This window comes from Chenopodium quinoa, unplaced genomic scaffold (genome assembly GCF_001683475.1).
Source record: "Chenopodium quinoa cultivar QQ74 unplaced genomic scaffold, ASM168347v1, whole genome shotgun sequence".
NCBI lineage: Eukaryota > Viridiplantae > Streptophyta > Magnoliopsida > Caryophyllales > Amaranthaceae > Chenopodium > Chenopodium quinoa.
The window spans coordinates 2,340,876-2,351,886 of record NW_018742959.1 but is presented as its reverse complement, the minus strand read 5'-3'; the positions used below and the strand labels follow the sequence as shown (position 1 = coordinate 2,351,886).

General features: G+C 41.0%; 1 protein-coding gene across 1 annotated transcript; it reads left to right on the top strand.

Annotated features, from left to right (window-relative positions):
* Positions 1-1,413: 1,413 nt before the first annotated feature.
* On the top strand, positions 1,414-9,011 carry LOC110728773. Its single transcript, XM_021908422.1, has 3 exons — positions 1,414-1,552; positions 1,601-2,391; positions 8,772-9,011. Exons 1-3 carry the CDS (start codon positions 1,414-1,416, stop codon positions 9,009-9,011), a joined length of 1,170 nt encoding a protein of 389 aa, XP_021764114.1.
* The last annotated feature ends 2,000 nt before the right edge of the window (positions 9,012-11,011 follow it).

Genomic DNA, 11,011 nt, shown 5'->3' with positions numbered 1-11,011 from the left:
TTTTGAGGAATTCATAGATAATTAGATGCATTTTGGTGTTATGAGTGGATAGAAGTGAATTTAGATGAGTAATATTAATATTGGATGGAAGTATAATGCTTGTCAAGTCCTTAGTTGTTGTAGAATGCGTTTTGTTAACAATCTAGATGGCTAAACTAGTAGACTATTGGAAGGTGGGGATTGGAGTAAATGTTTATTGTATTTGTATTTCTTTTTGATGGATTAATGCATAAGGATATATGCTAAACTTACAAGAGCTGTAACCTGCAAGTGCATTTCCTAGATTGTCATGGTTTTTATTCTGCCTTTTGTTGTCGACACCTTAAAATTTCTTCTATCTTTTGTTGTTTACATCTTAATGTTTCTTATTTCTATTGTCTTGTTGACTAATGAAGTATGTATGTAAGGTTTTTTGGCTTCTTATCTAAATTTGGTCATCAAGTTGTGCTCAGATGATGTTTAATTTATACTAGTTTATACATAAAGATATAGTGTACCATTTCACAAAATAATACATAATATATTAAGAATGACTTTTAAAAGAAAATGGGGCACATTTTAAGGGATAGAGGGAGCGTGTGTTAGCTCTTAGCCTATAATCACAAGATAACCCGCTAGTAAGAAACATACTAAATTGAGTATAGTGAGAGGGAAGGGGTGGGGAGGGGCTCTTTTGAATTTGACATATAAATTGATTTTTAAAAAGAGAAAATTGTAAAAAATGACCTTTTAAGTGGTCGACTTTTTGAAAAGGACCTTTTAAGTGAAAACTTGTGAAAAATGACCTTTTAAATTGTATTTTGTTTATATGGGGTACTTAGGTGAGCTTGCATGGTGGTCAGAGTTTCGGGGTTGACTATCACGTATTAGTCACATAATTAAAAAAATTTCCCTAAATTTCCCTCATTTCTCGACCTAACCCTTTCATATAGTATTCTATCGGAGGTCGGGAAAGGGAAAAAATTTGGGCAATTTTTTTTATTTTTTATTTTTTTTAAAAAAAAAGTCACGTGACTAACATGTGATAGTCAATACCGGAGCTCCGGCGTTGACCAGCTCTCAAGCTCACCCAAGTACCCATACAAACAAAATACAACTTAAAAGGTCATTTTTCACAAGTTTTTACTTTAAAGGTTCTTTTTCAAAAAGTTCCATTTAAAAGGTCTTTTTTCACAATTTTCTCTTTTAAATATCAATTAAATGAGAATATAAAAAACCTAATGTTTGGAAAAAATAAAATAAAACTACTTGTTTATACTTAGCATATTAATGTATTGTTCTTTGCATACTAAAAAGAATATTCAAATGCCCTTTTTTAGGTCAGTATTTTTTTTTTTTTTTGAGTGTATTAAAGTTAGTAATTTTTTACTTGGTTTAACCAACATGTGTTAGGTGGTAAATTGAAATTAGGAGATGACACTGGATAAAGAATGGATGAAACTAACTGACCGTGGTTCAACAGGATATCTGAAAGGAATAGATGGCTTTCTAGACTTTGCATTTACTAATACTAATGCTAATGAGCGTTGCAGAAATGGAACTGCAATTAAATGTCCATGTTGCAGATGCGCTAACGTGCATTTCAAAACTTGAACTGAAGTTCGAGTTGATTTGCTAAAAAATGGCTTTTTGCCATGCTACACTGTATGGGATAAACATGGTGAAAGACATGGTGACATGATCCTTGAAAGTGAGAATACTTTTAATGATGATGATGATATGCTCGACATGTTACAAGTAGGATGTGGGGTGGCTGTAATGGGATTGCTTGAGGATAGTAATATTGACGAAGCTCAAGAACCCTCTAAAGAAGCAGCTAAATTCTACCGCTTATTAGAGTACTATAAAGAGCCTTTGGTTGTAGATGGGAAAAAAGTGTCAAAGTTAGTTTACATAATGAAATTGTTACATCTTAAGTGCTTGAACCATTGGACAGATACCTCTTTTACTCAATTATTGAAATTTCAAAATGAAACATTAGGTTTTTACCTGCCTAATTCATATGATGCATGTCGCAAAATTATTAGTGAACTAGGCCTAGATTATGTCAAAATTGATGCATGTCCAAATGATTGCATAATCTATTGGCGTGAAAATAGTGAGGCTCAAGAGTGTCCAAAATGTAAAACTTCTAGGTGGAAGGCGAAGGGTAAAAATGTACCAAATAAGGTGTTACGTTATTTCCCAGTTAAACCTAGACTGCAAAGGTTATTTATGTCATCAAAGACTGCAAAAGAAATACGTTGGCACAAAGAGGAAAGAACTAATGATGATACTATGAGACATCCAGCAGATTCTCCAGGATGGAAGTCATTTGATGAGGAATACAAGTCATTTGCAGCTGACCCTAGAAGTGTTAGGCTTGGTTTAGCTGCTGATTGTTGGGGTTTGGTGAGTCTAACTCATCGCGGAAACAAACCCAAAAACAAGACCGCACTCGCAATAAATAAAACCATAAACATAATTAAATTAATCACAAGATTAAGATAATCTAATTACCTTTGACGCGTGCTTCACTCCAAAATGAGCTCTTACTTGAAAGCTTCAAGTACCGCTCACACAGAGACCTCCAACGAAGTCCACCTGCACCAACAAAACTGACTAGGTCCAATGTCTTGGGGTTAGCAAGACCCGACCAATAAAACCCGAGTAATTATATTGAGTTCAAAGATTTTCACTAATTGTGATGCCTTTTTCAACTCTTACTCAAGCATCATTCCTAATGCCCATACTTGGGTATTTATAGGAAATGATGGGAGTATCATTTACTCTCCCATCAATGTGGGATAGTATGATTTTTCCATTTTATTTTAAAGTTAAAATAAAATTAATAATCAAGCTAGTAATAAATCAACAAGTGACAAGCTCATGTGAGTGGTTAGGTGAGGACCACTTAGAGAAGGGGGGGACCAAACTTGCTCCCCACTCCCTCTCCCATAACCGGCCACCTCACTCCACACACACTTAAGGACCACTAGCCACATGTCACCCACCATTGGGCACCAAGATAGCCAAGGTTGGCTGCCATGTGCTGCTATCCGTGGAAGCCACGCCCAGCAGGCCCAGCACTCGCATGTGGGCTGCCAGGCGCTGCTGGCCAGCAAGCCCAACATGCTTGTGCGGGCTGCTGCTGGCCTTGTGCCTTGGCCAGCGCTGCTAGGCAGCAAGCAATGGCCTAGCCATGCTGCTGCTAGCTGTGGCGAGCTGGCGCGCTTAGCGTGCTAGCTGCTGCAGCTTGTTGCGGCGTGGCTTGCTAGCCATTGCGCGCACAAGGCTGCGCATAGCATGCTAGCACGCACTAGGCAGTGCCTAGCCTTGCGATGCTAGCATGGGTGCGCTAGCACGCACCAGCCTAGGCTCGTCTTGGTGCGCATGCTAGGTCATACGCCCTTAGCACTCGGTTTGCTTGGGCATTCCGATGCTAGGGGTATTTTGGTCTTTTTTTGATTTATTACTATTTCTCGTCTCGTCTTTCACTATTTTTCGACTCGACTTCCGACGCTTGGTTTCGACGCTCTAAGCTCGAATTTCTGACGTCTAAATAAATATGACTCGGTCGACTCATTAATTCCTTCCGAATTAATTCGTCGGTTCGGTTTGTTGAATGCTTGGGTGTGACCCGAAGGGTTCAGTCAAGATTAAGCTGTAATATTAATTATTCATTAATATTACTGATTGGAAGCGGCCTCCACCCAGGCATTCCGATCACTTGACCTCACTGAATATATTAGCTTTCTAATAATTCTGAACCCACTAACGGAATAGTACACTTGTTCGAAGGACACCATTCCTTTCAATCTCCCACTTGTCCTTCCGGACAAGTGCGCATTTTGTGTATAGCCTTTTTCCTCTGTCGCTTAATGTCTCTTCATGAACTATAAGGTAAGATTTGTTTTGTCATCCTTATTACGTCCAGAAGTGTTTCCCGATTCCGAGTCTGACTGTCAATAAACAGATGATTTCTAAAATCCATCCGAGCATGGCCATGCATTTTACAGTCTCGCTCTATGAGAGGCCTTGTATACAACAAAGACATCTTCCCTATTTTAGTAGGGGGACATTCCCAGTCTTGTAATATAGCTCCTCTTATTGAGAGGACCTAGTCGCCCGAGTGTTGCCGTTATAATCCCCTATTATGGTAGACGTTTGACAACATAAAAGCGAACTAGTACTCAAACAAGAGAACTCACAATACTCATGGTCAAGGAAATAGGTTCCGATAGCCATAATGAGAAGTATACTTATGACAAATTTTTAATTTCTTAAAGTATTCTCATAGGTCGATCCAGTATGGTTCTAAACCAATACATGTGCAAATGATTTATGACAATCATGTCCTTGTAGCACATGAAACGGTGCTATAAATCAGACTACACACTAATCTCAATTGGTCATTATGAAAGGAATGGTGTCCTTCGAACAAGTGTACTATTCCGTTAGTGGGTTCAGAATTATTAGAAAGCTAATATATTCAGTGAGGTCAAGTGATCGGAATGCCTGGGTGGAGGCCGCTTCTGATCAGTAATATTAATGAATAATTAATATTACAGCTTAATCTTGACTGAACCCTTCGGGTCACACCCAAGCATTCAACAAACCGAACCGACGAATTAATTCGGAAGGAATTAATGAGTCGAACGAGTAATATTTATTTAGACGTCGGAAATTCGAGCTTAGAGCGTCGAAACCAAGCATCGAAAGTCGAGTCGAAAAATAGTGAAAGACGAGACGAGAAATAGTAATAAATCAACAAAAGACCAAAATACCCCTAGCATCGGAATGCCCAAGCAAACCGAGTGCTAAGGCGTATGGCCTAGCATGGTGGCTAGCATGCGCACCAAGCCGAGCCTAGGCTGGCTGGTGCGTGCTAGCGAACCCATGCTAGCATCGCAAGGCTAGGCGCTGCCTAGTGCGTGCTAGCATGCTAGGCACATCCTTGTGCGCGCAATGGCTAGCAAGCCATGCCGCAACAAGCTGCAGCAGCTAGCACGCTAGGCGCGCCAGCACGCCACAACTAGCAGCAGCATGGCTAGGCCATTGCTTGATGCCTAGCAGCGCTGGCCAAAGCACAAGGCCAGCAGCAACCCGCACAAGCATGCTGGGCTTGCTGGGCGTGGCTGCCACGGATAGCAGCACATGGAAGCCCACCTTGGCTGCCTTGGTGCCCAAGGGTGGGTGCCATGTGGCTTGTGGTCCTTGAGTGTGTGTGGAGTGAGGTGGCCGGTTATGGGAGAGGGAGTGGGGAGCAAGTTTGGTCCCCCCCTTCTCCAAGTGGTCCTCACCTAACCACTCACATGAGCTTGCCACTTGTTGATTTATTACTAGCTTGATTATTAATTTTATTTTAGCTTTAAAATAAAATGGAAAAATCATACTATCCCACATTGATGGGAGAGTAAATGATACTCCCATCATTTCCTATAAATACCCTAGTATGGGCATTGGGAATGATGCTTGAGAAAGAGTTGAAAAAGGCATCACAATTAGTGAAAACCTTTGAACTCAATATAATTACTCGTGTTTTATTGATCGGGTCTTGCTAACCCCAAGACATTGGACCTAGTCGGTTTTGTTGGTGCGGGTGGACTTCGTTGGAGGTCTCCGTGTGAGCGGGACTTGAAGCTTTCAAGTAAGAGCTCATTTTGGAGCGAAGCACGCGTCAAAGGTAATTAGCGTATCTTAATTTTGTGATTAATTTAATTATGTTTATGGTTTTATTTATTGCGAGTGCGGTCTTGTTTTTGGGTTTGTTTCCGTGAGTCGGACTCGCCAAACCCCAACAGCGGTATCAGAGCCTCGCTCGTTTATTTTTAAAATCATAATATTTTCAAGGTGTTTTTATGGCTTAATTTCTCTGGTTTTAAGTTATTAATTAGATTAGTAACTCGTTTTTCCAATTTTTACCTTGTATTAGAGCTGTCTTTAGCTCTCGAACCCAAATTTCGACCCAAAAATAGTGAATTTTGGGTGGAAAAGGCGTTCTGGAAATGGTTTTACCCTTGGGGCTCCGTTTTTAGCCAAAAAACGACCAAAAATGCATTTTTCGAGGGATTTTTCATTTTGACGAAATTTTTTAAGTCTTTCTAACCTTGAAAATTGATTGCATATTTATGGTGGTTATGTATTTGGTTCTTTCCTTTATTTATATGCAATTTTAGACCACTTTAAGCATGATTACTTGGTACTAATTGATGCTTGAAAGTTTGGTTTTATTTTTTAACATAATTGCAAATTAATTGCATTAAGTGTGAAATTGTTGTTCTTTGTTGCTTCCAAGTACTAAAGATTCAATCTTTATTTATGATAAGTGATTGAAACTTTGAGTTACTAAATTCCATGAATTTTGGTTAAACTTTGTTGATTTAATCATTTTTTAGTTGATTGGAATCATAAAGTTTAAAACTTGTGATTGAAATTGGTTTATCTTCATATTGGAAGATATAATTTTTCATGAAGTCACAAGTATTAAAGTTGGAGTCTTTATTGAACTTATGTTCATTTTTCCAACTCCCTTTTATTTTGTCAAAATCTCAAGATTAATTTAAAGTGATTAAATTAATAGTGAGAATTGCCCTAATTTATTTTATTACACCAAGTTAAACCAATTTTATTAAAGAGTGGTTCTTGGAAATAAATTTGGTTGATTGCTTTTGGATGAATTATTTAAGTTGGACTTGTAATTTTTCATTTTTCCTCAAAATTGATTCTAAAATTAATTTAGAATTGATTTATAATGTCACACACATATGTGGCTGCCTAGGCTGCTGGGCGCTTCGTTCGTAGGTGCGTCTGTGTGTGCGAGGAAGGGCGTGGGTTGCTGCTCGGTGCCAGCAACATAGCGCGCCAACCAGCAGCAAGCAGCAGCATGGCGTAGCGCATGTGAGCACAAGCAGCCCACATGCATGCTTGGTGTTGCGGGGTTGCGCATGGGCATACTACGTGCTTGTTGTACGGTACGTACAATCCCATAATTGGCACAATAACCCCGGGTTATTAAGGCGATGCAATTTTAAAGTTAATTTTAGCGTTGCTTAATATGTAAATAAGGGTATTTTTTTGGACTCCAAGTCTTAGTGCTAGGAACTTAGACATTTTGGAATTCGTAATTTTGCTTAAATTGTCGTTTTAATTATTTTGTTTATTTAATTAAAATTTTTGGAGGCTAGGCCTCGGGTTTTGAGCGACATTTGCAAAATTAATTTTGGCAAATATTTGGGTTCAGCGACTTAATTAATTGGATTAGTTAAGTTGGATGCGGAATTTAGTGGGATCGTCTCTAAGTTATTACCATAACCGGTTAAAACAACTTTGACTAGTTTAATTAGGCATGTTAATTGGATTAACCACCTAGATTAGTTACTAGTTCTCGCGCTTTTTATGCATTGTTACTTTTTATCGTTGTAAAATGCATGGGCTATTCACATATAGTGAATGGATGAATGGAATGTAAATTCTCTCACATGTTTTATGAAATGGCAGCTACCGGGGCCCGATTAGGATAGAAAATACAGACTGTGATCCGTGATGTATTTTTGTAAATATAAATACGGTCTGCGAACCGTTGAGTATTTTTGTACCTTAATATTTAGATTAGTCCTAATCGTAGATACTAGCAATTGTAATATTTTGGTCAAGTCTTGAAGACGGGGTTCTTAGAAGACAAAGCCATGAAGTTGCAAATGAAGACTTGAAGATCTCAAGGGGTCATGCTAGTTGCCAAATGCATCTCTATTTATGTTTTCGATATATATTTATGTTTATATATATATGAATTATATGTTAGATGCATGTTTAGGATTTCGAATGTTGAGATGATTAATTAAGTTTACTTAAATCAACCAACATAGAAACCCTAGGTCCCTAAAATACTTAGTAAAACTTGCCATTCCAAAACACACTTACCAACCGAACGAGGGTAGTGGTGGGCTACGCCAAAGCGAGGCATCACTACTTCTCCAAGGAACGTAAGGCATACCGGGTATGCAAGGTGGTTTTGGTTATACTCAACGATATGAGTGATGGAGTCCTAACATGTCGTGTCAAAGTGAATAAATTGTTTAGAGAGAATTGGATGCGACGATTTATTCAACCAAGAGTGGCTTGGAGCCATTAGCAAAGCGTTGCTTACCTTAGGAGATTGAGTGTTAAGACAAGCCAAAGCATGCTTAACCACTCTTTGTTTCTTTGGATCTTGGAATCGACTTATTCTCACCTAAAATGGGGACAATCTTTAATGTGTGAATAATACATTTTAAATAAGTTTGATTAAAATGCATGAATTCAATTTTATTTAAGTATAATGAATGGTTTTTTATTTCAAATTCTTTCTATTGTAGAATCGACTTATAATTTGCCTCCGTGGATGTGCATGAAGGTTTCTTTGCTTGTCCTTCGTGTCATAACAAACCCTCATCATGTTCTATAAAAAGCAGGACTGCTTATGTAAGGAATAGACGTTTGCTGCCATTGAATCATAAATGGAGAAAGTTGCGAAATGCCTTTGATAAAACAGTTGAAAAAGAAATAGCCCCCCTCCCACTATCTGGCGATGATGTAGTAAGGCAATGCAACCAATTTTCTCAAGTTCCATTTGGCAATGTCGGTTCAAAAAGGAAATGGGATGAGACAAATAGCTTGTATGGATGGAGAAAGAAGAGCATTTTTTTCAATTGCCATATTGGAGCAAATATAAATTACGTCATAACTTGGACGTTATGCATATTGAAAAGAATATTTCTGAAAACATCATTGGAATACTGATGAATATAAAGGAGAAAACTAAAGACAATATAAAGTCTAGATTGGATTTGGTTAAAATTGGTATAAGGCAAGAACTTCATCCCATTGTTGATGAAGATAAGGTGCGCATACCTGTAGCATGTTATACACAGAGAGGTCATGAAAAATCTGCATTTTGTGAGATGTTTCAAAACTTGAGGACTCCTGATGGATATTGTTCAAACATCTCTCGGTGTGTGAAAGACAATGGAAACTGTTTCGGGGTTTTCTGATGTCCTGCGGGAGAGTTACAATTCCGAGACTGGAACCGGACGCCTGTACCTGCAAAACAAACGGATGCTCTGGATGATTGGAGATCCGCCTCCGACGGTCAAGTTAGTACTTGATTAAGGAGTAATTAATGCGGAAATTAAAGTGATTGGGTCTCTCTAGGTGAGAGTGTTTAATGTGTGTAATCTGCGTAATCTCCCTTAATGAGGATTAAGGGAGGTATTTATAACCTCGGGAAACGTGCCAATCTAGGTTTAGGTTAACCTTGGGCTGATTGGGCTTCCCTCGGAAGTTGGGCCTAGGTAACCGGCTTCTCCATTAGGCATGGAGTATGCCACGTGTCATGACATAATAAGTCCAGGGTGGACGAATAAGCGGGTGCCACGTGGCAAGCCCTGAGGGGTCCAACTGGGGGACACTTGGCAGGACCTAATTGGCCCACGTGGCGCATTCCGATTGGTGGGAGCAAAATCCCCTAATCATTTGCCCCTCACAGGTGGCACGTGACTGGTCACGTGTTACCTGTGACAGGTATCGCCCTGTAACAGGCGACGACTTGCTACAGGTGTCACTCGGCGAGAGGCCGAGAGATTCTCCCGCCAAAATTTTGAATTCTGGAAGTGACCCTTCGCCTATATAAAGGAGTGTTGACTTCGGTCATTTTCACACTTGAAAACTTTGTGAGAGAACATTCGGACCCCTGAACTTGCTCTGACATTTTGGACCCTTTCTACCTACCCCCTGCTCTGACAAGCCGACTGCAAAGGATTTTCAGAACTTCATCAATCGTCACTCGTTCAGGTAACCGTCGGTTCTCTAACTCTTAATTTTCTCTTTACTTTATTCTTTTTTGAAATGGCACCACGGAAGCACACGACACGACCTAGGTTAGTGATCAGCCGGTCACCGGGGACGGCTGAATCTAGGACTAGGAGTGCCGCCTGCCCTTTTCTAGACCCATCTTTGCCCTTTATACAAAGTCCGACTGTATCTGTGTCTATGCAGAGCATGATGGCCAGAACAAAAAAGACTGCCAGGATCTCAAACTCAGACGGCTCCTCCCACAGGGTGCCGATTAGTGAAACATCTGACCAGGCGCCAGATGTGGAAGTGAAACAAAGCGGCTTGAAAGCCGGCAATTCTGAGGGAGGAGTCAAAGTGACCCCTTCCCATTTTACAGTTGACAATTCTACATTCTCTCCTGCTCCTTTTAAAGGAGAGGAGGCGGGCCCCTCCGGAAGAGGGGAGGAGTCGTCCTCTTCGGACTCGTCAGAGGACGATTCCGAGTCTAGCTCTTCTGGCCATGCTTCCCTGGACACAGAAGAGAAAAACAGTCGCCTACAAGAGGCGAGGCTTTCTCACGCAGTTGAGAAGGGGGACGATTGGGCGGAGCCATCCGCCTCTCACCGAGAGCAAAATACCCCCTACTACTGCACGGTACCTCGGGGCCGGATCACGGCCATGCAAGAGAAAGTGGGGAGCTTTATCGCAAACCACACAATGGGCCCCGGCTTTTTAGTGTTCGTGCCGGATCCAGAAGACACAGTCGTCTGGCCGGCTGGTACCAGTTATGATGGCGCCTGCTTTGGCTGCTACGAGGCGGCCATTAAGGCTGGGCTGCGCTTCCCACTACATCCGGCTGTTCAGCGGATCTTGGATGGGTATGAGTTGGGGTTATGGCAGTTAGCCCCGAACTCCTGGGTCAACGTACTCGGCTTTGTGGCCGGGTGCGAACTGCACGGGGTGGAGCCGAACTTCGAGACTTTCGCCCACATGAACTACCTCAGCCGAACCCCTAAGGCAGGCGGTACCGGCTGGTATCAATTAACGAGCTACAGGGGCTACCTCATGACGAGAGGTAAAGCAAACAAATGGAAGGACTGGCGGAGCACCTTCCTTATCATTGAGAGTTCAGACACAGAGCTGAACAAGCGCTTCAACAGGTGGAACAGGAATCCGCCCCTTCTTGCAGGCGGCCGCAGCATGCCGCCTGTTCCCCCCA

Bases quoted from the DNA above. Each gene is read 5' to 3' on its own strand.
- LOC110728773 (XM_021908422.1), top strand. From the start codon at position 1,414: ATGACACTGGATAAAGAATGGATGAAACTAACTGACCGTGGTTCAACA. The intron at 1,553-1,600 runs GTCCATGTTGCA...CTTGAACTGAAG, and splicing joins AAATGGAACTGCAATTAAAT to TTCGAGTTGATTTGCTAAAA. The intron at 2,392-8,771 runs GTGAGTCTAACT...ATGAATATAAAG, and splicing joins CTGCTGATTGTTGGGGTTTG to GAGAAAACTAAAGACAATAT.